At 39.1% G+C, this 26,259-nt stretch overlaps 1 protein-coding gene across 3 annotated transcripts in view; it reads right to left on the reverse strand.

Annotated features, from left to right (window-relative positions):
- Nucleotides 1-26,259, reverse strand: part of TMEM131L (transmembrane 131 like) — a 116,906-nt gene that overhangs the window by 38,670 nt on the left and 51,977 nt on the right. For all 3 annotated transcript variants that reach the window (XM_054030114.1, XM_054030115.1, XM_054030113.1), the window contains exons 4-13: nucleotides 21,473-21,541; nucleotides 20,103-20,226; nucleotides 18,842-18,958; nucleotides 16,311-16,421; nucleotides 8,453-8,530; nucleotides 6,853-7,006; nucleotides 4,107-4,165; nucleotides 3,645-3,753; nucleotides 1,785-1,890; nucleotides 410-563 (exon numbers count right to left, since the gene is read on the reverse strand). In XM_054030114.1, coding sequence (XP_053886089.1) covers nucleotides 410-563; nucleotides 1,785-1,890; nucleotides 3,645-3,753; nucleotides 4,107-4,165; nucleotides 6,853-7,006; nucleotides 8,453-8,530; nucleotides 16,311-16,421; nucleotides 18,842-18,958; nucleotides 20,103-20,226; nucleotides 21,473-21,541 — 1,081 coding nt within the window. The remainder of the gene's footprint in view (nucleotides 1-409; nucleotides 564-1,784; nucleotides 1,891-3,644; nucleotides 3,754-4,106; nucleotides 4,166-6,852; nucleotides 7,007-8,452; nucleotides 8,531-16,310; nucleotides 16,422-18,841; nucleotides 18,959-20,102; nucleotides 20,227-21,472; nucleotides 21,542-26,259) is intronic.

Genomic DNA, 26,259 nt, shown 5'->3' on the forward strand with positions numbered 1-26,259 from the left:
CTAAACTTCTAAAAATAAGACCTCTCTCTTGTAAAATCTTTAATAACTTTGCAGAAAGCTCGTCCACTCACCAAAAGATTTCCAATATGAAGAGAGATTCACTCTTAACATGTACCAATAGCATACGTAGCAACTGTGAGAACATTGACTATGACGGCAAAATTCTGTACTTTAATGCACACATACAACTGCTACTGCAGCCAGAATTTACTCTAACATATACTAAAACAACCATCACACTGAATAATGGACCATAGCCTTCTGGAGCCTGATAAAGGCACACAGCACTTTGCACTAACTCCCACTGAATTCAATATGAATTGAGGACACTCAGCTCCTCAAAGAACCTGCTCAGCAACTTGAAGGACTTCAAGGAAAAGACATTACAGGATTCTAAAATAAAACTTACCTTTAAAATGTTCTTAGTCTCTCTGGCTACAAAGACATCATTTAGTTCAATGCTAAAGTCAAACTTGTTTGTAAACCATATAGACCAAAATCCTGAAGTGTTGTGATGTGGCTCTATGTGAAATAATGCTGCAGAAGGGTCAACGCCAAAATACCTGTAGAGAGAAACAGATTAAAAATGTAAGGGTCCTTGAACATGCAAAGTAATTCACACAGACAGATAAAAGTATCTCTGTTGGGAAATGAGCGTTTTTAAGGAATCTGGAGGAAGAACAAATTATTTTATTGAAAATACAGTAAAAATTAGAAGACAAAGTGTAACTCTAAGAGGGATGGATAGCTAGTCATAGTACTGTCTCACAACTTTAGAGTACAATGATGCCTAGTGCTTTCCCTGTTATAATGTGGTAGCTGTGATAACACTAGTGAGTCAAGACTAGAAAAAATGTTCAATTTCCAGTTTTCCATTAGAGTACTGTTCCCATAAAGTAGGAAAAAGAGAAGTAAATTTATCTCAGATTTTAAATAAGGCCTATGTGACCTTAACTGTTTAAATTTCTTCTTACTGAATCTTGAAAGTTTATGTGTATGAAATACAAAACTATTCTATGAAATGCCACGAGGTTTTATTTTGTTGAAAGACACGGCAACAATATGCAGCAGTCTGGGCACTCGTGCTTACTACCATTAAGTGAGAAAGTTAGCTTGCTTTGACTCTACAGCATATATTTGAGCACATTTTACAGTTTCCTTACAATTGTAGCGAATGTTTAAACCAGGGGTAGTCAGCCTTTCAGAAGTGGTGTGCCGAGTCTTCATTTAGTCACTCTAATTTAAGGTTTCGCGTGCCAGTAATACATTTTAATGTTTTTAGAAGGTCTCTTTCTAGAAGGCTAGGTCTACACTACCCGCCTGAATCGGCGGGTAGAAATCGATCTCTCGGGGATCGAATTATCGCGTCTCGTCGGGACGCGACAATCGATCCCCGAATTGACGCTCTTACTCCACCAGCAGAGGTGGGCGTAAGCAGTGACGATGGGGAGCCGCGGAGGTCGATTTTGCCGCCGTCCTCACAGCAGGGTAAATCGGCTCCGATAGGTCGAATTCAGCTATGCTATTCGCGTAGCTGAATTTGCGTATCTTAAATCGACACCCTCCCCCCCCGTAGTGAAGACCTGCCCTCTGTCTAGAATAACTAAACTACTGTTGTATGTAAAGTAAATAAGGTTTTAAAAAATTTTAAGAAGCTTCATTTAAAATTAAATTAAAAAGCAGAGCCCCCCGGACCAGTGGCCAGGTCCCAGGCAGTGTGAGTGCCACTGAAAATCAGCTCGCGTGCCTACCCCTGGATTAAAATAATCCCACCATCAACCTACCCTTCCATCACAGGATGGGAAAGACATGCTTTTAGTGTTGTGGTGCCTTCTAATGGATTCATCTTCACATCACTAGTATGATGGCTTTCATTGTCACATGATGCAGCTGTATAAATGAAAAGTAAACATATATATTTGAATAAAATCTTTGTAATAATAATGCTTTTCATGTAAGTATTTCAAAGACCCTTACAAAGAAAAGTCTGTATCAACAGCTCTACTTTACAGAGGGCAAAATCAAGGGACGTGAACGTTAATATTCTGATTTTCAGATATGCTGAGTATCGACTTAAAAACGATTTATGGGTGCTCAGCACTTCAGAAATCGGACCAAAATCTTGATTTGTCCAAGATCAAACAGGGAGTCAGTGGCAGAGCTCAAGTCTCCTGATTCCCCGTCCGCTACCCTAGCTACTGAACCAAGCTGCTACCCTCAATAAATAAAAGCATGTCTGGGAAAATAAAAAACTCACTCTACTGCTCTACCGCCTTCTTTGCCTTCTCTTTCTTAGAAGGACGAGTCCCACACTCATTATGAAGTAAACTCTTTGAGAAAATGTATTTTGTTGTCCCCGTTACCACTCCCAAAACAAACAGACAGACAAACCAAAAACAATTTTATAAGAAGCAGAGGAAAGAATTTGGAAGCACTGCCCAGGAGGGTGAAAGCATAACAAAAATGTGCAGGGCACTACTGAGTACAACAGTGACAAAGTTTGCATGACAACAGTGATCCGAATCAGGGAAACTAAATAAAAATTTCAGTAATAATGCAGTAGATCAACAGTTCGCAAACTGTGGATCAGGACCCCAAAGTGGGTTGCGACCCTGTTTTAATGAGGTCGCCAGGGCTGGCATTAGACTTGCTGGAGCCCAGGGTCAAAGCTGAAGCCCGAGCCCCACCACCTGGGGTCAAAGCCAAACCTCGAGGGCTTCAGCCCTGAGTGGCAGGGCTCAGGCTTCAGTCCCTTCTTCCTGGGGTCGTATAGTAATTGTGGTTGTCAGAAGGGGTCATGGTGCAATGAAGTTTGAGAACCCCTGCAGTAGATCATCGACATGGTCTAGTGCAGAGGTGGGCAAACTACGGCCCGCGGGACCCTCCTCCCCGGCCCCAGAGGCTAGCCCCCGGCCCCTCCCCTGCTGTTCCCCCTCCCCTGCAGTCGGGTGGGAGTTCCGGGGGCGGTCAGGGGACAGGGAACGGGGGTGGGGTGGATGGGGCAGGGGTCCCGGGGGGGGGCCATCAGGGAACAGGGGGAGGTTGGATGGGGCAGGAGTCCGGGGGTGAGAAGCAAGGGGGGGAGAAGGGGGCAGGGGCCGGGCCACACCTGGCTGTTTGGGGAGGCACAGCCCCTTGTTTAGTGGTAAGAGCATGGGACTGGCTGGAAACAGCAACTTCTCAATGTTAACCCTAGCTCTTCCACAAACATTCAATTCTCTCAAACCATCCTTACAAAAACTGCCATAAAAATTTACCACCCAAACAGAAAAGTGTACTATTTAAGTAGATTTTAAAAAAAAAAAGAATCATCTAAATGATTAAAAGGAACCTAAAAAGTACATTCAATAAATGCTGGCAATCTTATTAGTCACCCACTTTCCCTTCCTGTTAATATGGCCTTTACGGAATCTAAGAATGGGGGGGGGGAAGAGGGGGAGCGCATGTGTGTGAAAGTGACAGAATGATACGAAATAGGATGGAAACAAAATAAGTACAAAGAATTCTTCCTCGTCCTAGCCCAGTATGTTTTAAGAAAGCAAAGTTGCACAGACAAGTTGGTCTTGATCCTTTTCTGAGTATCTTGTAAGGTAAATATGTACCTCATGTAATCATATTATACACACAAAATATACATACTGTACCTTTACAAACAATGGAAGCAACTTTTGTAAAATTTGTGGTTGAAGAAGGAAGTTGTGTTGGCTCAAACTGCACAGATGATGTATCTTTTTGTGAGAAACGCTGTATGTCCTGCATTAAAACGATATATTACCAATCCCTGTAGCACTATTACTGTTACTATATTTTTAGTATTTGTTTAATTCGTCTTCATGACAAACTTAGAAGGAACTGTCGTTTATCATACGTGATAAATAGTTTTGTGGATTTATTTAGGTTAATGGGCACATTAAAAATCATTATCTGAGCTGTAGCTCACAATCTACAAATTCTATTGGACATATATACAAACTTAAATGTGGTAAATGCATCTTAAAATAAAGAAGTGTGCTATTTGGCGACAGCAGAAAGTAAGTAGTCAAGCTAGTTAATATCCTAATTAAATTCAATACCTCCGAATATGATTGCATGAAGAACATAATTACCTGTATATGTAAAACGTTGTTCCCTGAATGCAATACATACATGTTTACTGTGGAATCATCTGTCCAAAAAAATGAACATCCAGATAAGTACCAAAGATCAAAGTACCACTGCTTTGTCAGACATTAATATGAGAAACAATATCTAACATATTCAAATGAAAATTAGGAGATAGAATTATTCTATGTGAAAATATGTCTCTTGTAAAAATTAAAAGTTAATCACACATTGGGCCTGACTCTCCTCTCATGCCATGTTATGCTGGTGTAAATCCACCTTGCCATATCTTTGGCCCTAATTATGGTGGCAAAAATCGGCTGGAAAGCTGGCATTGCCACCAGCTCCTAAATCCCCAGCTGGCACACAGCCCTATCCACAGAGCCAGCATAGCCTCCCTTTTTCCAGGCCATGGTATAGTGTAGTCCATAGGGATAGGTATTTGCCAAGTAAGACAGGGGTATAAGTTAAGGCAGAACCATTACAAGGCCTGTAAATAGCTTAGGTAACAAAGCATAAGGCTCAAAAGCCTTCGCATACGCAGTTATCTAGGAGTAACCCTAGATTATAAAAGACACAGGACAAAATGTAGTAATAACTAAACGGCTGACAGGTAACCACAAGATGCCAATTTATATCAACTTGGGATATTTTAAGTTAGGTACATCAGCAGAGGTCTGACCACAAGAGTACCATGGTAATTAACAAGTTTGAGATAAATAAGCTAGTAACCTAAGGGAGAAAGGCACCCCAACATTAGGATGAGGAAATACAAATAAGGAAAAGAGGAAAAAACTCTACTGTGAATACGCATTAGGCATAGTGGCAGTGTAACACATTATAAAAGTTGCATCTCGGCCTGTGTGGGAGACGTAATTCTTGGGAGACCCCAGGGTGGTGACCACTGGCGGTGATGGTGAGTCTGATGATGAGGATGATAACAAACACTTCAGGTTCTTTTGCAAGGGACGGTGTGAGTACATGAATGCTCAGAGACACATTCTGAATTATCTCTATCCACCTTGCTGGACTGGAATGTTTGTAACTTTTCTCACTATGTTAATAAAACTTACAATCACAAAAGGTTCTTCCAATGTCTGAATGTTGTAACCATGCACATCGGGGTTCCCAACTGAACAGTAATTTTAATAAATAGTGGGCATGATCTTGGGACAAGAACCTACCAAGTCTCAAAGTGCTAACTGGAAATTCCTAAGTAATCAAAATAATTAATCCAAAATCAATAGATCATCAAACAATAGGAAGTATGGCTGCCAGAGAAGGGTGTGGCTAAAACTGCACTAAATTACTGTAGGGACCAAAGTAATCCCAAAATCAGGGATTCACAAATGTGCTCTAAAGCCTCCCTTGCACACACGCATACAAGCACATACACCCCAAATTTGCAGGCCACAGAACACATGATCTGGCTTACTGACTTCAACAGAGTTACTCTCGATTCACATTGGTGTAGCGAGAAGAGATGCAGACTCCAAGTCTCTCTTACTTAAGCACATCAACATAAAGAAAATTAACAAACATTATTATCTGAAGTTGAAAAGCTGCCCACAGGACCATTAAGGCAAAAGATCTATAACTTCCCACTGCCAGCATCATAAAGGAATTATGACAGGCCTTTACCCTAGTGTATAGGGATTTATGATTTGCATTATACTGAGGAAGTATATAGCTTTTTTAAAAATGCTCTTCTATCACCTGAATCCATTAAAAAGGATGTTACAGCCATACCCCTGGACATGACAGATGTGAACATTTATCCACAAGTGTAAGAATAAATATGCTTCCACAACTCAGTGCAACAAAACACTGCTATCTCAGACATGAGGGAAAACAGATTTACTGCGGACATATCAGCTCCATCAGTCAAATGTAAATATCACTCCAGTCAATTACCAACCCTTTCAACTACATAGCAGGCTCTGGAAGCACGATAAATGTGTTTTGCACCCAGACCTTGAAATGTGGTAAAAGTGATAATTGAATCATTTATCTGTTTTGATGAGTCATTTTTTCTTCTACCAGACAGTACAATTGGCAGAAAACTATATTTTTGTTCCAAAAAATCTAAACAATTATAAAGGTAATGGTGTGCTATAAATAATTAAAAATCCAAGATATCTCATCCCTTGGATTTGGAGAAAAATTATCTATTTACCCAACAAACGTATGATACAAAAAGTTTAAGTAGATGGTTACTTCGCATGTGGAATTCTAGCCTCCAAAAATGATGATACGAAGATCCTTTGTATTATATTATTACAGTAATTTCCACAATGCCTGCTCTTTCTAGATCCTGATTTCTTTGCAGGTCTAGTTCTGTTAATCTAATTCCTTGGAAATTAGAATACTACAATTTTCATCAATTGCACTTTTGCTGAAAGGAGGAAACAAAAGCAATCATCACAACCACACATTTTGTACTATTTAAACAGACACCTAAGAAAAGGATGTTTCTGTTCCATACAGAAATCTTAAGGGAAAAAGTAAAGAATGTAACAAATGTAGTTTACAACTGCAGATGCTTGCTACCTCTTTCATTAAGAAACACCACCACAGTAATTCTGCATTAAACACAAAATGTCAAACAGTTTCACTTCAGTAATCTGGTCTTCTCATTAAACAGCAAAATAAAGAGGATGTCACTGAGACCAATATATTTTTGAATACTAGATTCTGAAATGTATATAAAAGCAATTTCTATTAAAATTAACAGTCATGTCTTGGACTTACCTGAGGTCTCAGTTTTGTCCATTGCTACATAAACTACAAAAAGATTCTCCAGTAAGTACTGTCTGTGATCCACAAATTCCTGTTGGGAGTTTTCCATTCTTAGTACTAAGCTCATTTTTAGCAGCACTGGATCGTCAGACATAAAACAGCAACTCTGGAGTGACATAAATGAGGGGGAAAGGTGGTGGAAAAAGGAGGGGAAATTTCATAAAATAATCTGATTTGAATAGAACATACTGAATTGATGGTCTCAGCCAATTTCTAACAGACAAATGTTCTATGTGCATCACAAAGGTACCAATCCCGGGGCAGTAATTAGAACTTTGATGGAATTCTCAGTAGAGGCAGAGGACTGCACAGATACAGAGAGCAAATTCCACTCAAAGAGGGACTTTCTGGGGGCAACATGGGGAAGCCTTCCCTGGCAACGTTGCGCCTCTTTCTGGATAAACAGAAAGCTGCAGTCTCCAGGACGCATTCTGCAAACACACACACTCCTACACAAAAAAGTAAAACCAAAGCACAGCACAATGGGGTCCTGGTCAATGACTTGGACTCTGAGGTGCCATAGTAATACAAGTGATAAATAATAATAAACATTAAAACGACACTAAGGATTAAGCCTCAAAAGAATCCCAATGTAACAGTAGTTTCAACTGGAAGGTCTGGCCTTAGGGACTGTAAAACATTTTCAGTTGTAAAATCCTTCACTCTGAATAAGGTGCACTATAAACAGACTAGCGGAATGAATTCCAAAGGTGGGGAACCTTCAGATGTGCAACAAAGAATGTCCAAGCTCAGGGACTGAGAGAAAGAGCACTCAGCTGACCTTAAATAGTATGGTGAGGTATAAGGTAAAAGAAGCAATCTGGATCCCAGACTTCTCACAGCCTTGAGATTCCAAAAGACAGAAGTGGAAAACATCCAAAATATTTATATAAATAGTATTCTATTATTGTTTAACAGTGTGATTAATCGTGATTAATTTTTTTAATCGCTTGACAATACTTTGCAATGCCAGCTACAAAAGTGCCATGCAAACGTCTGTTCTCACTTTCAGGTGACATTGTAAATAAGAAGCGGGCAGCATTATCCCCTGTAAATGTAAACAAACTTGTTTCTCTTAGCAATTGGCTGAATAAGAAGTAGGACTGAGTGGACCTGTAGGCTCTAAAGTTTTACATGGTTTTGTTTTTGAGTGCAGTTATGTAACAAAGAAAAAAAAATCTTCAGTTGTAAATTGCACTTTCACAATAAAGAGATTGCACTATGGTACATTTATGAAGTGAACTGAAAAGTACTATTTTTGTTTTTTATTTTACAGTGCAAATATTTGTAATAAAAATAATATAAAGTGAGCACTATACACTTTACAGTCTGTGTTGTAATTGAAATCAATATATTTAACAATGTAGAAAAACACCCAAAATATTGAATACATTTCAATTAGTATTTTATTGTTTAGTAGTGCGATTAAAACTACGATTAATTTTTTTTTTTGAGTTAATCACATGAGTTAACTGCAATTAATTGACAGCCCTAATTTTTAAACCTAAAACCCTGGTCAGTGTTCCATTAAAATGAAATGTACATGTCATACCTTAAGTTGTTGGCACATATTGTTATGTAAACTGCATTCAAGATGAACTTGTAAGAGACTGGCATTCGTAGTTTCTGCCTAGAAAAGGAAAAATTAAGACAACAGTTCAAAGTGTTTGATTTAACAGATTATATCCAGTCAAATTTGGCCCAAAGGTTACATTTTGTAAGGCCAATAAAAACTATTCCCATTACATTTCTATTGAGATTCCAAAAGATACAGTGTTTTTTCTCTAATATGAAGGCTTTTGAAAGCCAAGCTTTTACACAAAATCTAACATTTTCATTTGTTTTTAAAATCCATAAATCCAAATCACTGGTTTTAGATACATGTTTTTGTGCAATATATGCCACCCAAACATTGCATCACTGAGAACCTCCCAGTGAAAGCTGACTATAAATGAATGTGAAGTTGACTTCGTTATTTTCATTGTACTAGCTGAAGGAAATGCAAAAGGCAAACAAAATAGCGAAAAATAAATGGCAATGTTGTTAATTCTTTTAGTTTCAATAAAATGTAATCCCTGACAGCAAGGAGATCAGTTTAAAAAAATGTTTTGTTTTTTTTAATTTGACTATTATTTTAGGGTAATATGGCAGCCAATATCACTGCTCAACGAGAAACAGTATCATTTCCACTCCTACTTCCATGTCAAATTATTATTAAACATTTTATACAGTAGCAACATATGATGGACTCTTATAAATCTTAAGCTCCTACTTGATTTTCTCCTATAATGCCTTTTTTTAACATACAATAAAAGCTTCCTTCCTTGTTTTCCTGTATATTTTCTTTGAAAAACATATTTAAAAAACTGCTGGTAGGCTAAATTTGTGGTAAGATTTCCTGGATGCAGCCTTGATGTTCAGGTCTCACACCAAAACAAAGAAATAAAAACAACACAAAACAGAGAAATTATTTTCTGTTGCTTCACCTTTTTATTAATTTGAAAGAAAAAAAATTAATGTGTTTATTTTGCCAGCTTATAAAATGTTCATGCAGTAGCACTGTCTAAACTTAGCCAGACATAATGCATGCAAGCTATGTGAAATATTGTCATACATAGTATGTCATACCAACAATCCATAATAATTCTGTGCTTCTCCTTATCAGTGATTGTCAATTATGCCAAATTACATGATGGTTTGGGGTCTAATTTAAGATCACAGTCAATTTTTCATTTGTGACCTCACTTCAATTTGAATCAAGGTCTCCAAAGATGCAAGAGCCAGTGTAATCTACTCAATCTTTTCCTTTAAAAAAAACTGAAATCATTTGAAGTTGAAAGAGGCAGAACTGTGAAAGAAATGTTAAAAGGTGCCATACCCTAATGCATATTTTTATCTCTGATGAGCTTTTGTATAAAAACCTCACAGGAAATCCATTCTATTATTTGCTCAGGGAAGAGACATGCATTTAAAATCCTGAAAGAATAACAATCAGGAGGAGTTTCAGAGTAACACTTTGAAGCCTTTTTCTACAGATAAGGTGGTGGTGGTTTTATCACACAGTAAATTCACCACATGCATAATGCTTCTTCTATAATGTGATGTGTGATTGCATAAGAGCACAACAAAACAAAAAGTCAACATGATTTCTTTGATATTCACTCAGTTTATATAGCAAATATTGCAGAATCCCACAAGGGGGAGTTCTAACACCTCCAAAGGTTAATCACATAATTTAAAAAACAATTTTAAAAAACTCCTTTTTTAGCACAGCACTATTGAGGAATGGGAGTCTCAACCAATTCACCTCTTCTTGCAATTTCACCTTTATTTTGTCCTAATCAAATTATGCAAGTAGATCAAGCTCTTAAATCCAATATGTGCATCATGAATTAACCTTCCACAGCTATTACTGGCAGTGGAGTTTCAACAAGAAAATGGGTTTATGTGAGCAGACCACTTACAAGTCAGCTAATTGGTCTGATAAACCTTATCCAACTTAGATTTCCCTTCTGAACCTTCCTGGAAAGAACTATATATTTTTTTTCACTAGCCTATACACCACTACTTTATGCATTCTTTTCCTTTGCTTAAAGTGCTTGGTCAGTTAAGGCTCTTCAGATTTTCTCCAGATAAAGGTCAACTAAATGTAATACTCTGAGTCAAGTTTTTCTATAGCTTTGTCTGAACCACTTCTCTCTCTACTTCGAGTAAAGGCTATTATTCTGTCTCCTAGTCATATACCTTTGCTTCTCAGTTTGGCCCTCACTGCTATTTTGGAGGTTTCTCGTGTCATGTTTCATTTCTCATGTCTCCTCCCCCTTATGTATCAAATGTGATTTAACAACTTCTTATAGGATGAAGTTTATCCTAAACCCTTAAATCAGAGATTAGGTGATGAGGCAAGCCTTATGAAAGCCCTACCTGCTTTGAGAAAATTTTATCCTTAATAAGGGTAGGATTCACAAGATGATTTATTTTGTCCCTGATTTTGGGTCCTAATGACCTGTCAACGGAGTTCTATTCCCCTAACTTTTATAGTGATTACTACATTTCTGAATTGCACTCTGTCCAGTCTAGATTTTAAATGCCTTAGATCAGGGGTTTCCAGCCTTCCTTTTGTTGCCCACAATTGCTAGGAACGCAGTAGTCAAGTAGCCAATTTGGTGCACCAGTTAACCAATCCCAATCATAATGGTTTTGTTTTGCATGCCCTGGATGCTATAATTTGGTATTTTAAAAGAGTGAAGCTACTAAAAAAAAAAGAAAGGAAAGAAAAATTCCAAAACACAGCTGTATTTTATGTTCATCTGCTGTCTATAGGGATTTTTTTAAATGTGCAAAGGTAACTTCAGAAAAGAAAAGGGTTCATTGTGCTATGACAGACAATATATATTGCCTGTCAAGCCAAGCGTCTTACGTAATTGACAGGATGCATACATCACAGAAGAGAAGACAAAATAAGGAATCTTAGAATCAGTATACTACAATTCCATGAAAAAAAAGCTTCACCACCTTCATCTTCCTTTCTTGATTGTGTAAGTATTCTGTCCTATAACACAGAAAACTGCTATGGCATATGAATCATAGCAGAATGTGAAATTATACAGTGCCTTGGTTCTCATAAGAAGCAAAATGAAAAAGCAAAGACCCATAACAAAAAAAATCTAGAATGAGCCCTGTGTGACAGGAATAATGGAACCATTTTGACTGACACACACACACACACTTACACTTTCAGCTCAATGGTTTTTCATCAGGATTTGCCAAAACTGAAAGGTTCTGTGGATATGCTTCAATTTTGACAAAATTCTGCTCTTGCCTGCTCCTACCTGCCTGGCTCCTGAGCAACACACATGATGGGCTGCTGCAAAGCCCTGGGAGTCCTGGCTTCCAAGCTCTTAGGCTTACAGCTCTTCAGCAGCCTGGGCTCATGGGCAGCTTGCCAGACGAGGGGCCTCCAAGTTAGTACTTCCAGTAGGACTGGGTGGAAAATGGTAATTCCCTTTCATGAAGAATTCTGAAAAACTTTTGGTTTGCTTTCTGAATTGAAAAGAAATCAAATCTTGAAATCTTCCATGAAACAGAATTACCATTCTCCATTCAGCTCTAACACACATGCATGCAAACACAAATATTAAAATCAACCTGGTCTTTAATACAGGGCCATTATACACTGGTACATTTTGGATATTCTAAGCTTCCCATCAGTTTGTAAAAATGTAACTAGAGACTATTTCACCTCATTAATTACTATGGGCAAAAGGAGCAATTATGAATGTTTGATTATATAGTTTGCTATTATGGACATTTTGTTTTGCTCTGAATATTGTACTGAACATACAGGGATAGTAGATACAAAAAAAGGTAAAAATTGTCCTAGAAGCAAGAAGCAATTGGTTTGATGATAAAGATAATTTCCAACAAAAACCTCAGTTTACTAAAAAAGACATTTTTAATGGCAAGATTAATGGGAAAGCGGGTGGGGGGTAGAGGGAGAGGTGTGCAGGGTGGGAATAGAGGAAGAATGCTAATTTTCAAAGAGAGAAAAGAACAGATTTGACTGAGTAAGAGTCAAAATTACTACAAATCTTCAAGTCACTTCTTGGTTCGCACCAAGTAGAGATCGTACAGAGACAGAAACCTTTAAAGAAATAGCAAGAGCTTGGACCAACTGACCTAGTAGGTTCCCTTTCCAGCCATAAAAGTTCAAGGATTCTATTTTATATTATTACATTCTGATAATTCATTAAAAACAAAAAACAGTCTGGTGGTTCTGAGTAATAATCATCATCAGTGAAGCGTATTTTTACCCATCCAAACAGAGAAAACATCACAGACTGTTGGCTGGACTGTTTTCAAAATATTGTTCAACCAGCACCAGAAGGGTTGTGTGGAAATTGAGTGCAATTTCCCTCTATGTCCACAATCTAACCTAGATAGGGCCTCAATTAGACTGATTCTGTAAACATTTGCACATAATAGGTGTGCTTGTTGGATCAGGGTTGTATTATTCAAACTCCCTCCCTCCCAGGAGTTTAGCTTTAATAGTAAATAAAACAATAATATACAATAAGCCTCCTCTGTGATCTTGGCTTCAACTGGGATTTTCCTCCAGGATTTCCTCAGTCTTAAATCCCTAGTTCCCTATTCCTAAAGAGCTATCACACCCCTCTCTCTCTCCCCCCCCCCCCCCCCACACACACAGACACTCCCTGTTTTATCCAAAGTCATGTTAACAGACTATACCTGTCACAATGATTAAGACTATATTTTAGTCATGGGTATTTTTAGTAAAAGTCATGGACAGGTCACTGGCCGTAAACAAAAATTCACGGGCCTGTGACCTGTCCATGACTTTTATGAAAAATACCTGCCCTGACTAAAACTTGGGCGGGGTCCGCGGGTGCTTGGGGGGAGGGAGGAGGTCCAGGGGCGCTGCTGGTAGTGGGGGAGGTGGGGGACCGGGCCGAGGTGGTACTGTGTGGGGGGGGAGGAGGAGGGTTGGCAGGGCTTCCTACCCTGCTCCGTGTCCCTACAGCTCCTAGGCACATCCCAGAATGATATTTGCTTTTTGGCAACAGTGTTACACTGTTCACTCGTATTTAGCTTGCGATCCACTATGACTCCCAGATAGGGTGACCAGATGTCCTGATTTTATAGGGACAGTCCCGATTATTGGGTCTTTTTCTTATATAGGGTCCTATTACCTCCCACCCCCGTCCCGATTTTTCACACTTGCTGTCTGATCACCCTACTCCCAGATCCCTTTATACAGTACTCCTTCCTAGGCAGTCATTTCCCATTTTGTATGTGTGCAACTGATCATTCCTTCCTAAGTGGAGTACTTTGCATTTGTCTTTTATTGAATTGCATCCTATTTTCTTCAGACCATTTCTCCAGTTTGTCCAGATCATTTTGAATTTTAATCTTATTCCCCCCAAAGCACTTGCAATCCCTCACAGCTTGGCATCATCTGCAAACTTTGTAAGTGTACCCTCTATGCCATTATCTAAATCACTGATGAAGATACTGAACAGAACTGGACCCAGAACTGATCCCTGCGGGACCCCACTCATTATGCCCTTCCAGCTTAACTATGAACCATTGATAACTACTCTCTGGGAACGGTTTTCCAACAGTTATGCACCCACCTTATAGTAGCTCTATCTAGGTTGTATTTCTCTCGTTTGTTTATGAGATGGTCATATGAGACGGCATCAAAAGCCTTACTAAAGTCAAGATATACCACTTCCCTCCCCTCACCCACACAAACACGGCTTGTTACCCTTCAAAGAAAGAATTAGGTTGGTTTGACACTATTTGTTCTTGACAAATCCATGCTGACTGTTACTTATCACCTTATTATCTTCTAGGTGTTTGCAAACTGATTTCTTAATTATTTGCTCCATTATCTTTCCAGGTACTGAAATTAAGCTGATTGGTCTACAATTCCCCAGGTTGTCCTTATTTCCGTTTTTTATAGATGGACATCTACATAGCCTGAAATAATTCCTAAGGAAGAAGAAGCTGTAAGGCCTCAGATTATTTTGGGACTTGTTAGAGAAGTTTAAGCTGCGTATGCTGCTTTGACTACTGTGAAATTCCAAAAAACTCCCTAAAAAATACCCACACTATGTGTAAACTGGGAGGGTGGGGAGAAGGGTACAAGATGTACTATGACAAACCCAAGGCAGCATAGTGTCCAGGAGGGATAACTCAGGGGTTTGAGCATTGGCCTGCTAAACCCAGGGTTATGAGTTCAATCCTTGAGGGAGCCATTTAGGGATCTGGGGCAAAAATCAGTACTTGGTCCTGCTAGTGAAGGCAGGGGGCTGTACTTGATGACCTTGCAATGTCCCTTCCAGTTCTATGAGATAGGTATATCTCTATCTATTTTTTTTAGTGGACTTGGCTCACTCTATGTCTGAAGTAAGCAGAGGGAGTTGAATCCCACAGCTACCAAACCCTGCACTATTTAGAATGGGGTGGACTCATCCCGAAATTCAGAAGGGTCCTGCCCAAATCAGAAGACTGAAAGTCCAGAAGAAAAAGTCACAGGCACAAACAAACCACAGAAGGAAAGCCACATTTTTAAACTAGAGAAGGGCTGGGTTCTGTGTTTTTTCATATTAAAAATACAGATTTGCTTTAAAATGTGGGATATAGTTAATAAAAAAAAGGCAAGACTTTATTAATGCCCAAACTGTCATGCCTCTTCCCCAGGAAGCTGCTGATCACCTTCTCCCTTCTACCCAGCCTGGCTATAGGTTTCTGCTGACTTTCCTTTTCACCTTCCTCCCTGGGAGCCTCCCCTTCCTTCCATAGCTGCTGTGTCTCTTGACAGCTACTCCCATTCTCCTCTCTTTGGAAATGGATTACGCTAAACCAGCAAAAGGTATTCTGATTCCAGAATAAGAGTACACCTCTACCCCGATATAACACGACCCGATATAACACGAATTTGGATAGAATGCGGAAAAGCAGTGCTCCGAGGGGGCGGGGCTGCGCACTCCGGTGGATCAAAGCAAGTTCGATATAACGTGGTTTTACCTATAACGTGATAAGATTTTTTGGCTCCCGAGGACAGCATTATATCGAGCTAGAAGTGTATCTACACATGGGAGTTTTTCTGGAATAGCTATTCTGCTTTAAATTCACACCATTTTATTCTGGAATAACTGTCATCTGTACACAAGCTCTAAAGTAAGAGACAATGGGTTTGACCCTCAAATGCCTTGAACTCCTTCAAAGCAAATAGTGTGTGCGCGTGTATGTATAAACTGTCACCAATCTGATACAGCAGCATTTTATTCAAACTTTGTGTAGGCACAAATGATTACACAAGATTCAAGGCAGTGGCAAATAGGGCAATAACTTTTTTAAACTCTATGGGCTTATTTTATTCATTATTAACATGCAGAAAAGGTCACAAATACAATTTTTTGAACTCTGCAGGTCACCTTTAAATTAATAACTATTCTGGGGAGCTTTCACCCCAGTTGTAGGCACCATGGTTAAAAAAGAAGTTTAATCAAGCTGTAAACAAATATATACAAAGTTAACCATATAAACAACTGTTCATGCCAATTTTTTCATTTAAACTTTACCTCCCCACCATGTTGTAATTCCTACCATAACATTACTGTGCCACTGCACAGAAACCAGAAAATGAGAGAGAAAGTGAGATTGACCAGTAAGATTCACCCTCCTACAACGTGAAATGCAAAAATCTTAAAAACTCGAGTGATGCAAATTGAAGTCAATTTCTGAAAAAAATTAATTTGTTAGTAACACAAGTAAAGATTTTTTTAATATATATTTTTATTTGCATACCTGAAAATAAAAATGTAAGTTCCTGTATTTCTAAGTTTACTAATGTTGTGTTTTAAAAAAAATGCATACTGTACCAGTGTTGGTGAAATCTGGATGTTTTGGATACGTGGAAGCAGTAAACAGGTATTCACTAGCTGCTTGTTAGAATCTTCTGGAGAGGTTCCCAGAGATCCCGTTCCAAATACCTGTTGTAAAAACAGTACATTATTCCAACATCTGATATTTCAGTAATTATCACAAACCATGAAACTTCATTTTGCTAATAAGACTCCAAGAAATAAACTAGTTTTTAAAATTACACTTTAAAAACAAAAGGTAATGCAGCATTTTGTGCAGAGAGTTCTACTCTAAAAAGTAACTACAGGTCCCCCTTTGTGCATTCATTCATTCAGACATTATGATGTATCCCTAATAAAAGGGCACCCATCAATGTAACATATAAGTGTCTCCAAACAATTAAAAACAAAAACAAATTCTCTTTCAGGCAATTTTAATAGACACATCATATATGTGGATGATGCTGATGATTCTTGTGAACTGCACCATGATATCAGACACCTCCAGCCAACAGCTTTTCCATCAAAAAGAACGTCTGGGGAGAACACACATTTCACACCTTCTTTACATAGAAAGAAGCAAAAGAGGGAACTTGTTTTAAAAATTCCATGTCATCTTTAAAACGTACCATGTAGGCTTTGTTGTTCACAGAGCATTGAGAAGAACGGCATGGGGAATGAGTAAATTCATACTTTGACTACTGTTATTTGGCTGAACACAGTTTTCTTCAAAGCTGCATTAACAGAGCAGTAGCACATTGCATATGATGGTTGTATCTTCAGAACAGAATAAGACTTTTTAAAACAAGCTTAAAATCTGCAGAGAAATGCAGAATGGAATAAAAACATGAGGGGACCATAAAGTTGCAAGAGTTGAATTTTTCCACATCTGGGATAATCCTCTGCCCCTAATATTAAGGCAGGTTTTATTTAAAGATGATTTTGCTGATTGTGTTTCAATAAGGTATTTACTGTTTCCTTTATCCAGCCTGTACATCAGTGCCAACCCATCAGCAGCCCCAAAACCTACATGAACCATATGAAGGCACATACATGAAGGCAAAATGTGCAGTTCTCCTCACCCACAGTGATGTCACAGATAGGGCAGAGGGTTCGTTAGTCTCTTCTAAAATCTTAGCTGCACACTGAACATGTTGAGAAGTGACTTTTCAATCTCTTATATTGCTTTCTTATTCCTCACCCCCAAAACTTTTTTCAGTGAAAGAGCCACATGCTAACTTTGGAATGTATTTTGCTTACTGGTGCGAAGAGAGGTCTTTGCTTTATTTTAAGGTGAAAAAGTATACTCACTCTCATTTTCCCATAACTCAAAATCACAGCAGTGAATTTTCCACAAGGAACATTTAAAAAAAATTTTTTTTTTACATACTCACTGAAATATAAATACGGTATAGAAACATCAAATGTGTTTTATATCCTTTATGCTGTCACAGTGCATCATAATGCCTCCTGCACCACAGAAGTTATGCCTACCCTAGAGTTTGTGGCCCTGTTATAGTTAAAGCTCTTACTTTATTCTATTAAAGATGACTGCCATAAAAATCTTTGCAGACTAGTAAAATGACTGACCATTTTATAAAACACCTTCTTAAAACTTGTCCACAAAAGGACAAGGTGAAATGAGATGTATGAAGAGCAACAAGCCAAATGAAAGAGAAGAGAAGCTGGACATAAAAGTGAGATGATAGATCAGCATTTAGTAGATTGTTCTTCTAGCTTCCCTAAAAATATCCCAGCCACATTTCTGAGCCTCTCCCAATGTCACACACCAATAGTGTGCATTATCAGGTATATTTTTCAAGTTAGTTGACCTACATCTCATTTTGAGATTTTTTTCCTATAGCAGTCTCAGGATGAGGGAGTGGGCAATGTGGTTCAAGTTGGTGTTATTTTTTTAAATAATGGAGGAAATGAATTTAAAAATTAATCAAAGTGCAGGAAAAAAAACAGCAAATATGTAACATCCCCTTTAAAATATTTTAATGTCAAATAACTCAAGAAATACATGGTGAATTCTTCAGGTAACCAGAATAAGAGGAATCTTCAGGTCACCAGCCATCACTTACCCTTTTGTTTTATTTTTCAAGAAGCCTAAAACTGCTACAACTTACCCCTTCCACCCTGTGAGACTCCACTGCATCTATCCACAAAAGAACCCCAGCGCTCGAAGACCACCTACACAAGACTCAGTAAGTTTGTTTCCTAAACACTTCTAATGCATGTTACATCCCAGCATAGTGCATGCTATGCTGGCACATGGTGTAGAAGCAGCTATTTGTGGCAGGTGGACATAGACCCCAATCCTACAAAACACACATGTGTTTAACTGGATTACCATGATTAGTCCCAGTAATGATAGTAACATTAAGGGCATACATAAATGTTTGTAGGACCAGGGTCTTAGTCAACGGCAAACTTTGCTCCCTTTATCCTGGTTATGTCAGGAATTCAACATATTTTCAAAGTTAGATTTTTAAGTTAATGTCTTTAGAGGTCATTTTTGAAGCACGAGTCAATTGAAAAGTTACCTGATATGAAAGTACTCCATGAGATGAGGTATTTATAAATAATGAACTTTCAATATTGCCTTCCTCTGTTGGCAGAAAGAGGACTCTGAAAGAAATTTTTCCCATTGCTGGAATCACCTAAAGAGACAACATAAAAGCCTGCTGCTCAATACAGCTAATTGCAGCTCCTTCCCTTTGACATCATCTATCATCAGACCTTTCTATATATGAATCCAGATGCATGAACCCCACAAATGCAGGGCCCCATCCCACCACGTACTGAGCACACTCAACTCCCAATAAAGACAAGAACTGAGAACACTCAGCAATGTGCAATGTTGAGCTCAGAATTTTTAGGATATCAAATGGTCAGGAGGACACTTAATAGAAAGCTCTAAAAGCTTGTCCACCTACACAATACCGATGTCCAAAAACGTTTCAGCCCAACAATCGGTTCTCTGTAGTTCAGTACACAGTGAAGTGAACCAATGCATGAGCTATATGATGCTTAATGAACTGAGTCACAGTTAACGTTGGGCATACAGTTTGGCAACCAAATCTGAGCCTAACTCATAAAAACAGAATCAAGTTTATGTCTGGAAAATCCTAACTCTTCCCCATTTATGTGAGCCACGTTCAAGCTTGTTTGCTGAACCATTCATTCAGCCCTAGTCAAAATGGTGATTGGATATAAGCAAATGGGGGAAAAAATACCAGCACACCAGAAGAGGGTGAAATCTGGGCTTTGTCAACTTGAGCACCGCAGTGTACTTTTTACATACTTCAGATGTTCTTAAGTTTCACAAAGAGAGCTTTAATTAAACAATTGTCCTGAAGTTTGTTATTTTTATAACTGCAATCCAAAATCTTTAAAAAAAAACCATTGTATTGTAAATCTGCTTTATAAGGAACATGCAGGACTATACTCAAGAGATTGAGAATCCAAGCTATAAACAGCTTCAGGCCTTTGAACTACTGAACTCCACAGAAGCACTATGGTACATACAGTAGAGTGGGATTTAACAAACCATCTTAACAATAACGAATTCTTTCCTTTCTGAGCCATCTTAAAAGGAGCCTCTCTTATTGTAGGAGTTTGGATTTCCCCCCCCTTATCTATCCAGGTATAAGTGAAACAAAAACGTAAGCTAGCAAACACAGAGAAAGAATGAGTTGGGGGTAGCATGGAAAAAGAACACAGAACAAAAACTTTAAGCCAAAATAAACATGAAGCATTGGCACTCCGCCACTGCATAGTTTCCAAGAGTACATCAACACTCACCCTGCTATGAACAGGAGACACATGAAAATGTCTAGTAGCTGTAAACACTGAATTCACTACAACTTCTCTATCCCTACTAGGGTTGTAAGCATACAGCATTTTAGATCTGGGCAGTCCCAGTAACCTAAGGGAAAAAAAAAACAAAGTATTACTGATTTTATAAACATTGGTAATTTGCAAGAAAAATCAACACAGTTTGGTGCTATTAAAACATTTTGATATGTAACAATCTGTCAGCTTAACAGTTTGACCCTTTAAAATATAAAGAAAAATAAATGACATTTAAACATATCGGTTACACATAGCAAAAACCACATACGGTCATTAACAGTTTGTGAAACATAGATACGTACATACATACATATATATAGAGAAAGAGAGAGAGGGAGGTCAGGTTGGTTTTTTTACTTGCTGGGTACAGATTTTTTAGGAAACAAATTATGTTTAAGAGAAGTAAAAGCCTTGCTTGGTCAGTTGACAAAATGATTCTTTTAGGCCATATATTTTTGGTAATAAGTTTGAAAGCTGTTTCTGATGCAGACATTCTCTGCTTCTTCTGGAACATTCCTTTAGCTCACAAGGGGATTGTGCTTTTTGGTAACCGATGGGATAAAGCTGCTAATCATTCTTTAAAAGCTTTCTTCTAGCCAAAACTTAAGCAGCACAGACACCCTTACAGATTCTAGCAATGTATTTGTTTTTTTCTTTTAAGTGTTATTCTTGTCCTATAACAAGCCCACTCCCAGATCTACTAAAGCAACTTATCTCAGTAAGAGGCCATCCAATGGTAAGAACCCCTTTGGTACAGCTACAGGAATCACCTACAAATGCTGTTTACTCAGTGTTCACTGGTTTCCTGTCTACAGTCACCCATTCTCCTTTTAACATCATGTGTTCTCCTCCCAAACCCTGAAACTACCGTTTTCACCTGACCCCCAATGATCAATGTTCCTCAAACCCAGGAAATTTACTGCAGTCACAGTGGTGAATCATATTTCTCGTGATTTGGGAGCAATGAGAGAAGAGTATCTACGTACTTTGTCTATCCCACTCTTTTTTCTGACAAAATTCCCTTTGTTAACACTGGCCCGGGTACCCCAGTGGGACAGGAACAGTCAGCATGCTAGCGTACAAAGATGTCAGTGTTTTCACTACGACTTGCTCTGAGCCACACTGCTAGGTATCTGGAAGAAGGAGAACTGCTGGGAGCCTGGACCCCGTGTGACGATGGCCTCAACAGGACAATGTGTATTCCTTTCTCCCGTAGAAAGGAATGATCTGAGCTAATACTTTTTCATTCCAAACTTGCCTCAATTTGGTAGCCCACCCATTAATTATTAATTAAAGGAACAATAATCTAAGATACTCACTGCATTCCGAAATGCAGACCCGAGGGATGAAAATGTAAGGCCTTCCCATTAGGTATCCTTGCTGAGAAGCTGAAAAAGAAAAAAAATGATGAATATTTTGTTGACATGCTATTTTGAAACTGAGGCAGACTACTACCTAAAATGCACATTTGTCTTGTTATTGAGCTAACACTGAAGTGCTCTCCTAACTTTACATCTCAAGCACACTGTTCCATGGCTTTTCATACATTCCTCTGTAGAGTTGCACTATTCACACTTTTATAAGATTTCTATGGTGTGGAATATACTGGCAATCACTACAAGTGAAATTATGACTCAGGTTCAATTATTTCTTATGTGCAGAAGAGAATTTGGATGAAATCACCACAAGGACTGTAACACCATGCTTACATTATCCACAATTATTTCCAATAGCAAATCCTAGGTTTACAGATACTGCTTTAGCATCTCTTCTCCAAAGGTGTATTGAAGAAATAATGGAGTAACATATGTTTCAGTTGTCCCTTTACTCTTCTCTGCACTGGGGAAGTTTACAAAAAAAATCCCACCATTTCTCACATATCTTCAGCAGCAGGTTACAGCCCTACTGTAGACAAGGATTCCAGGTCTGGACCCATTATCACCACTGTTTAAACTTTTCAACAAGATTAAACATGGTAGTGAAAACAAGTATGGACCCCAGAACCTTGTCTACAATAGGTATGCACCCAGTGTTAAATATGTTTTAGAAAAGTTCCTTACTGTTGATGTGGCCGATTGACTACATCTACACTCATGTAGAGTGCAGACACTGCGCCCCTACCCTCCTGCAAGCATGGTATAAATAGCAGTGTAGATGGTGCTGCTTAGGCCAATAAAAACCTTTGGGTACATACCCTACATAGCTCTCTGCATGCGCCTCTCATGTCTACACCATTATTTTTAACAGTGTAGTATCCCACTGTGGGAAACTTTCCACGCCACAGTGAAAGACTCCGGCAGTGGGGAAAAGCTCTGGCAGGGGGCAGACAGCCAGGAAGGTTCCAGCAGCTCCCTGTGTTGGGAATGACAGGTGCATTCACTGCCATGCTTAGCTACACATTACAGTGTAGCCACAGCCTGCTTTTCACTGCAGTGTGTAGCTACACATACCCTAAATGCCTAGAAAAGGCCTTTGTGTCATAGCCAGTGACCAGGTTCAGCAATATAGGGCAAAAGGCAGATACTTCGCAGAGGGTGCAGCTAGAGAAAGAGTAGCATCAGTCTGAAGATATCAAATACCTGAAATGGTCCTGAAAATTATGTGATTTTAATTGTTGCAGTTTTGAAATATGTTGGGATTAAAGATGGAAATTTGCAAATAGTATCCTCATCAGAATCAATATTTATTATTTGTATCACAGTAGCACACAAAGTGATAGGGGACTTACTGTGTTACAAGCTGTACAAATAAACAGAAAGACACCTAGATTTCAAAAAAGGTGCATCAAGTGAGTAACAAACAGTAGTAGGGAAGGAGGCGGAAGAATGGAGTTATTGATAACAATATGACATTGTTACATAGGTTTGCTAGGTCCACACCTTCATGGTTCAAGAAGTTTAATCTAAATAAATACGAGCTATCCTTGACTGCTATTAACAGCCTTGAGAAAGAGAGGACAGTGACCTTTTTAATTAGCTCAGGAAATGGATTTTATGGCACATGGTAGGACAGTTCATTGCTAACCTATTTCAAAATGCATTCTTGTAATGTTATTCTTGAATAATTTTATATATTTATTTATTTCATTTTCCAAATTGAAACAAACAAAAAGAATCAATATTGGTAGGAAAGAGAATCAACAACATTGTTACAAGAACTCAACTTCAACTTAGTTAAACTCAAAACTACTATCATTTTTCTTGGCCCCTCTCTATATATATATATATTTTAAAAGGAAAACTAGAAAATGGCACCCACATTAGGGGGACTTAATGATTTTCTTCTTGGGAATTCTAGAACCCTGACAACTTTTCCCACAATCCCCTCTGTGGGATAGGTTCCCAAAAGCTAGTGCAACTGCAAATGTGTTCAAGAATGGACACAGGACAAAACCGCAACTGAAAAGATACGATTTGTGCAAACACATTACACCACCGGTTCTTATAGTTGTTATATGCTACCATTTCATTTAACAATTATTCAATTATCAAGAGCAGGCAAGGACCAAGTGTACAACTAGAAAAAGAGAGTCTGGAGGAGCACGGAGAGGGAAATCCACTGCCCTTTTATTATTCTGTCTTTTAATGGGGAAAAAAACACCATGACAAACCTCTGATGTAATCAATCAGTTTATATCCTGAGGACTACCTGCAAAGAAAAGGGATAGAGCCTTTCTAAATGAAAATGTTTAATTCTCCAGCATTTCTGGGCATTTTTTTAAAATCTTCTGGAAGCCAGCAGAGCACTTATTTCTGTTTTTGAGATGAAATGCAATTTGGAAAGGCCACATCACCAGTGCCAACACTGCTCCTGATTGCTCCAGCTGCACTTCTGTCCAGACAGAGAACCCAACTATGGATGCCTCTACCTAGGTACTGGTGTGGATTTGCAGAGAGATGTCTACCTGCAGAATCTCTCAGGAAGCATGTGGGAGAGCTACAAGAGGAGGTAACTAGGCAGAGATGTATCCAGGCACATGAGGAATTCACTGAAAATATGCGTATAGAAATCTCCAAAGCCGAAGAAGCAATCCAGACAGAGAAGATTTCAGTAGCACCACCAGGGAAGGAGGAAATGGCTCCTTCACAGGGAGAGAGCTTGCTGCTTGTTATTTCTGGCAGCTGACAATGCACAATGCCTGCTCCCAACCCACCATCCACACAGATTAAAAAAAAAAAGTATACTGCCCAGGCAAAGAGGGATGAGGAATCTCTCCCAAACATGGAGGAGAAGAAACTATGTACCCCTAAAGCGATGAGGATTGTGGCCCCACTTTTAAGAGAAAACAAAGGGTGGTGGTGGTGGTTGGTGACTTCCTTCTAAGGGGGACACAGGCATCCATCTGCCAGACTAACCTGGCATCCCGGGAAGTGTGCTGCCTGCCGGGGCCCATAACCAAGGCATTACGGAAGGCTTGCCGAGAATCATCCGGCCCTCTGACTACTCCCCCATGCTGCTCGTCCATGTGGGCACTAATGATACTGCAAGGTATGGCCCTGAGCAGATCAGAAGTGACTACTGGGCACAGGGTGTGAGGGTGAAGGAGTTGGAGGCACCGGTGATGTTCTGATCCAGCCTTCCAAGGATGGGGCCCAGGCAGAGACGAACAGAACCTGGAGGTGAACCACAGCTATGCAGATGGTCTCGCCAGGTGCGCTTCTGCCTTTTTAACATGGGATGCTGTTCTGAGAAGGTCTGTTGAGTAGAGACCGGGTCCACCTATCAAAGAAGGAGTAGAGTATCTTTGGATGCAGACTGAGGAGGGCTTTAAACCAGATTCGATGGAGACAGGAGACAAAAGCCCATGGATAAGTCCAGAACATGGAGACCAGGGTGAAGGGTCAGAACCTGGGGGGAACAAAGGCAATCATAGCAAGGACAAAGGAGGGAATATAGAGGAGAAATCTAATTAACATCTTAGTCCAGTGGTTTTCAACCTTTTTTCTTTTGCAGACCCCGAAAAAATTTCACATGGAGGTATGGCCCCTTTTGGAAATTTAACTTGTGGTCCAGGGACCCCTATCACAGAAATCTTAGACTGAAAACTTACTGAACAGAATTCAGCTATCAATGTTGCACATGTTTGGCCTGGCATTTGATGCAGCGTGAGAAAGGGCATTAAACTGTGGGCTTCTATGGTAACACTTACTTCTGGGTTTTGACCTGTAGGTGGGAGTATTCACATACTTTTGATTGATAAGAAAAACTGAATGTCTTTTCTGGGATCTGAAACTTTATTTTCATAGTCACCTTTCGCAGACTCCTTAGACATAATCTGTGGGATTCATGGGCCACAGGTTGAAAATCACTGTCTTAGATATCTGTATGCTAATGCAAAACATATGGGGAACAAACAGGAAGAACTAGAAATACTAGTGAGTAATCACAATTACGACATAATTGGCATCACAGAGACTTGGTGGGATAATTCACATGATTGGAATATTGGTATAGAACAGTACAGCTTGTTCAGAATGAATAGGGAGGGGGAAAGAGGGAGGTGTTTTGTGTATCAAAGATGTATACTCTTGCACTGAGGTCAAAATGGAAGTGAGAGGCAGACCTGCTGAAAGTCTCTGGGTAAGGATAAAAGGCGTAAAAAAACCAACAACCAAAAAAACCCCCACGGGTGATGTCATGGTAGATGTCTACTATAGACCACTTAATAAGGAAGAAGTAGTGGATGAGGATTTTTTTAAACAACTAACGAAGTCATCCAAAGCACAAGACTTGGTGGCGATGGGGTACTTCAACTACTCAGACATGTGTCGGGAAAATAATATAGCAGGGCACAGATTATTCAACAAGTTCTTGGAATGCATTGGAGACAACTTTTTATTACAAAGTTGGAGAGAGCAACTAGGGGAGAGGCTATTTTAGATTTGATTCTGACAAATAAGGATGAACTAGTTGAGAATTTAAACGCAGCTGGGGTGAAACTGCTCATGAAATGTAAGAGCTCATGATTCTAAGAAATGGTAGGAGGGAAAACAGCAAAATAAAGATAATGGACTTCAAGAAGGCAGAATTTAGCATACAGAGTATAGGTAGGTAAGATCCTGTTAGAAGCACGTCTAAGGGAAAAAAGAACTCAGGAGAGCTGACA

This window comes from Malaclemys terrapin, chromosome 5 (assembly GCF_027887155.1).
Source record: "Malaclemys terrapin pileata isolate rMalTer1 chromosome 5, rMalTer1.hap1, whole genome shotgun sequence".
NCBI classification, from domain to species: Eukaryota; Metazoa; Chordata; order Testudines; family Emydidae; genus Malaclemys; species Malaclemys terrapin.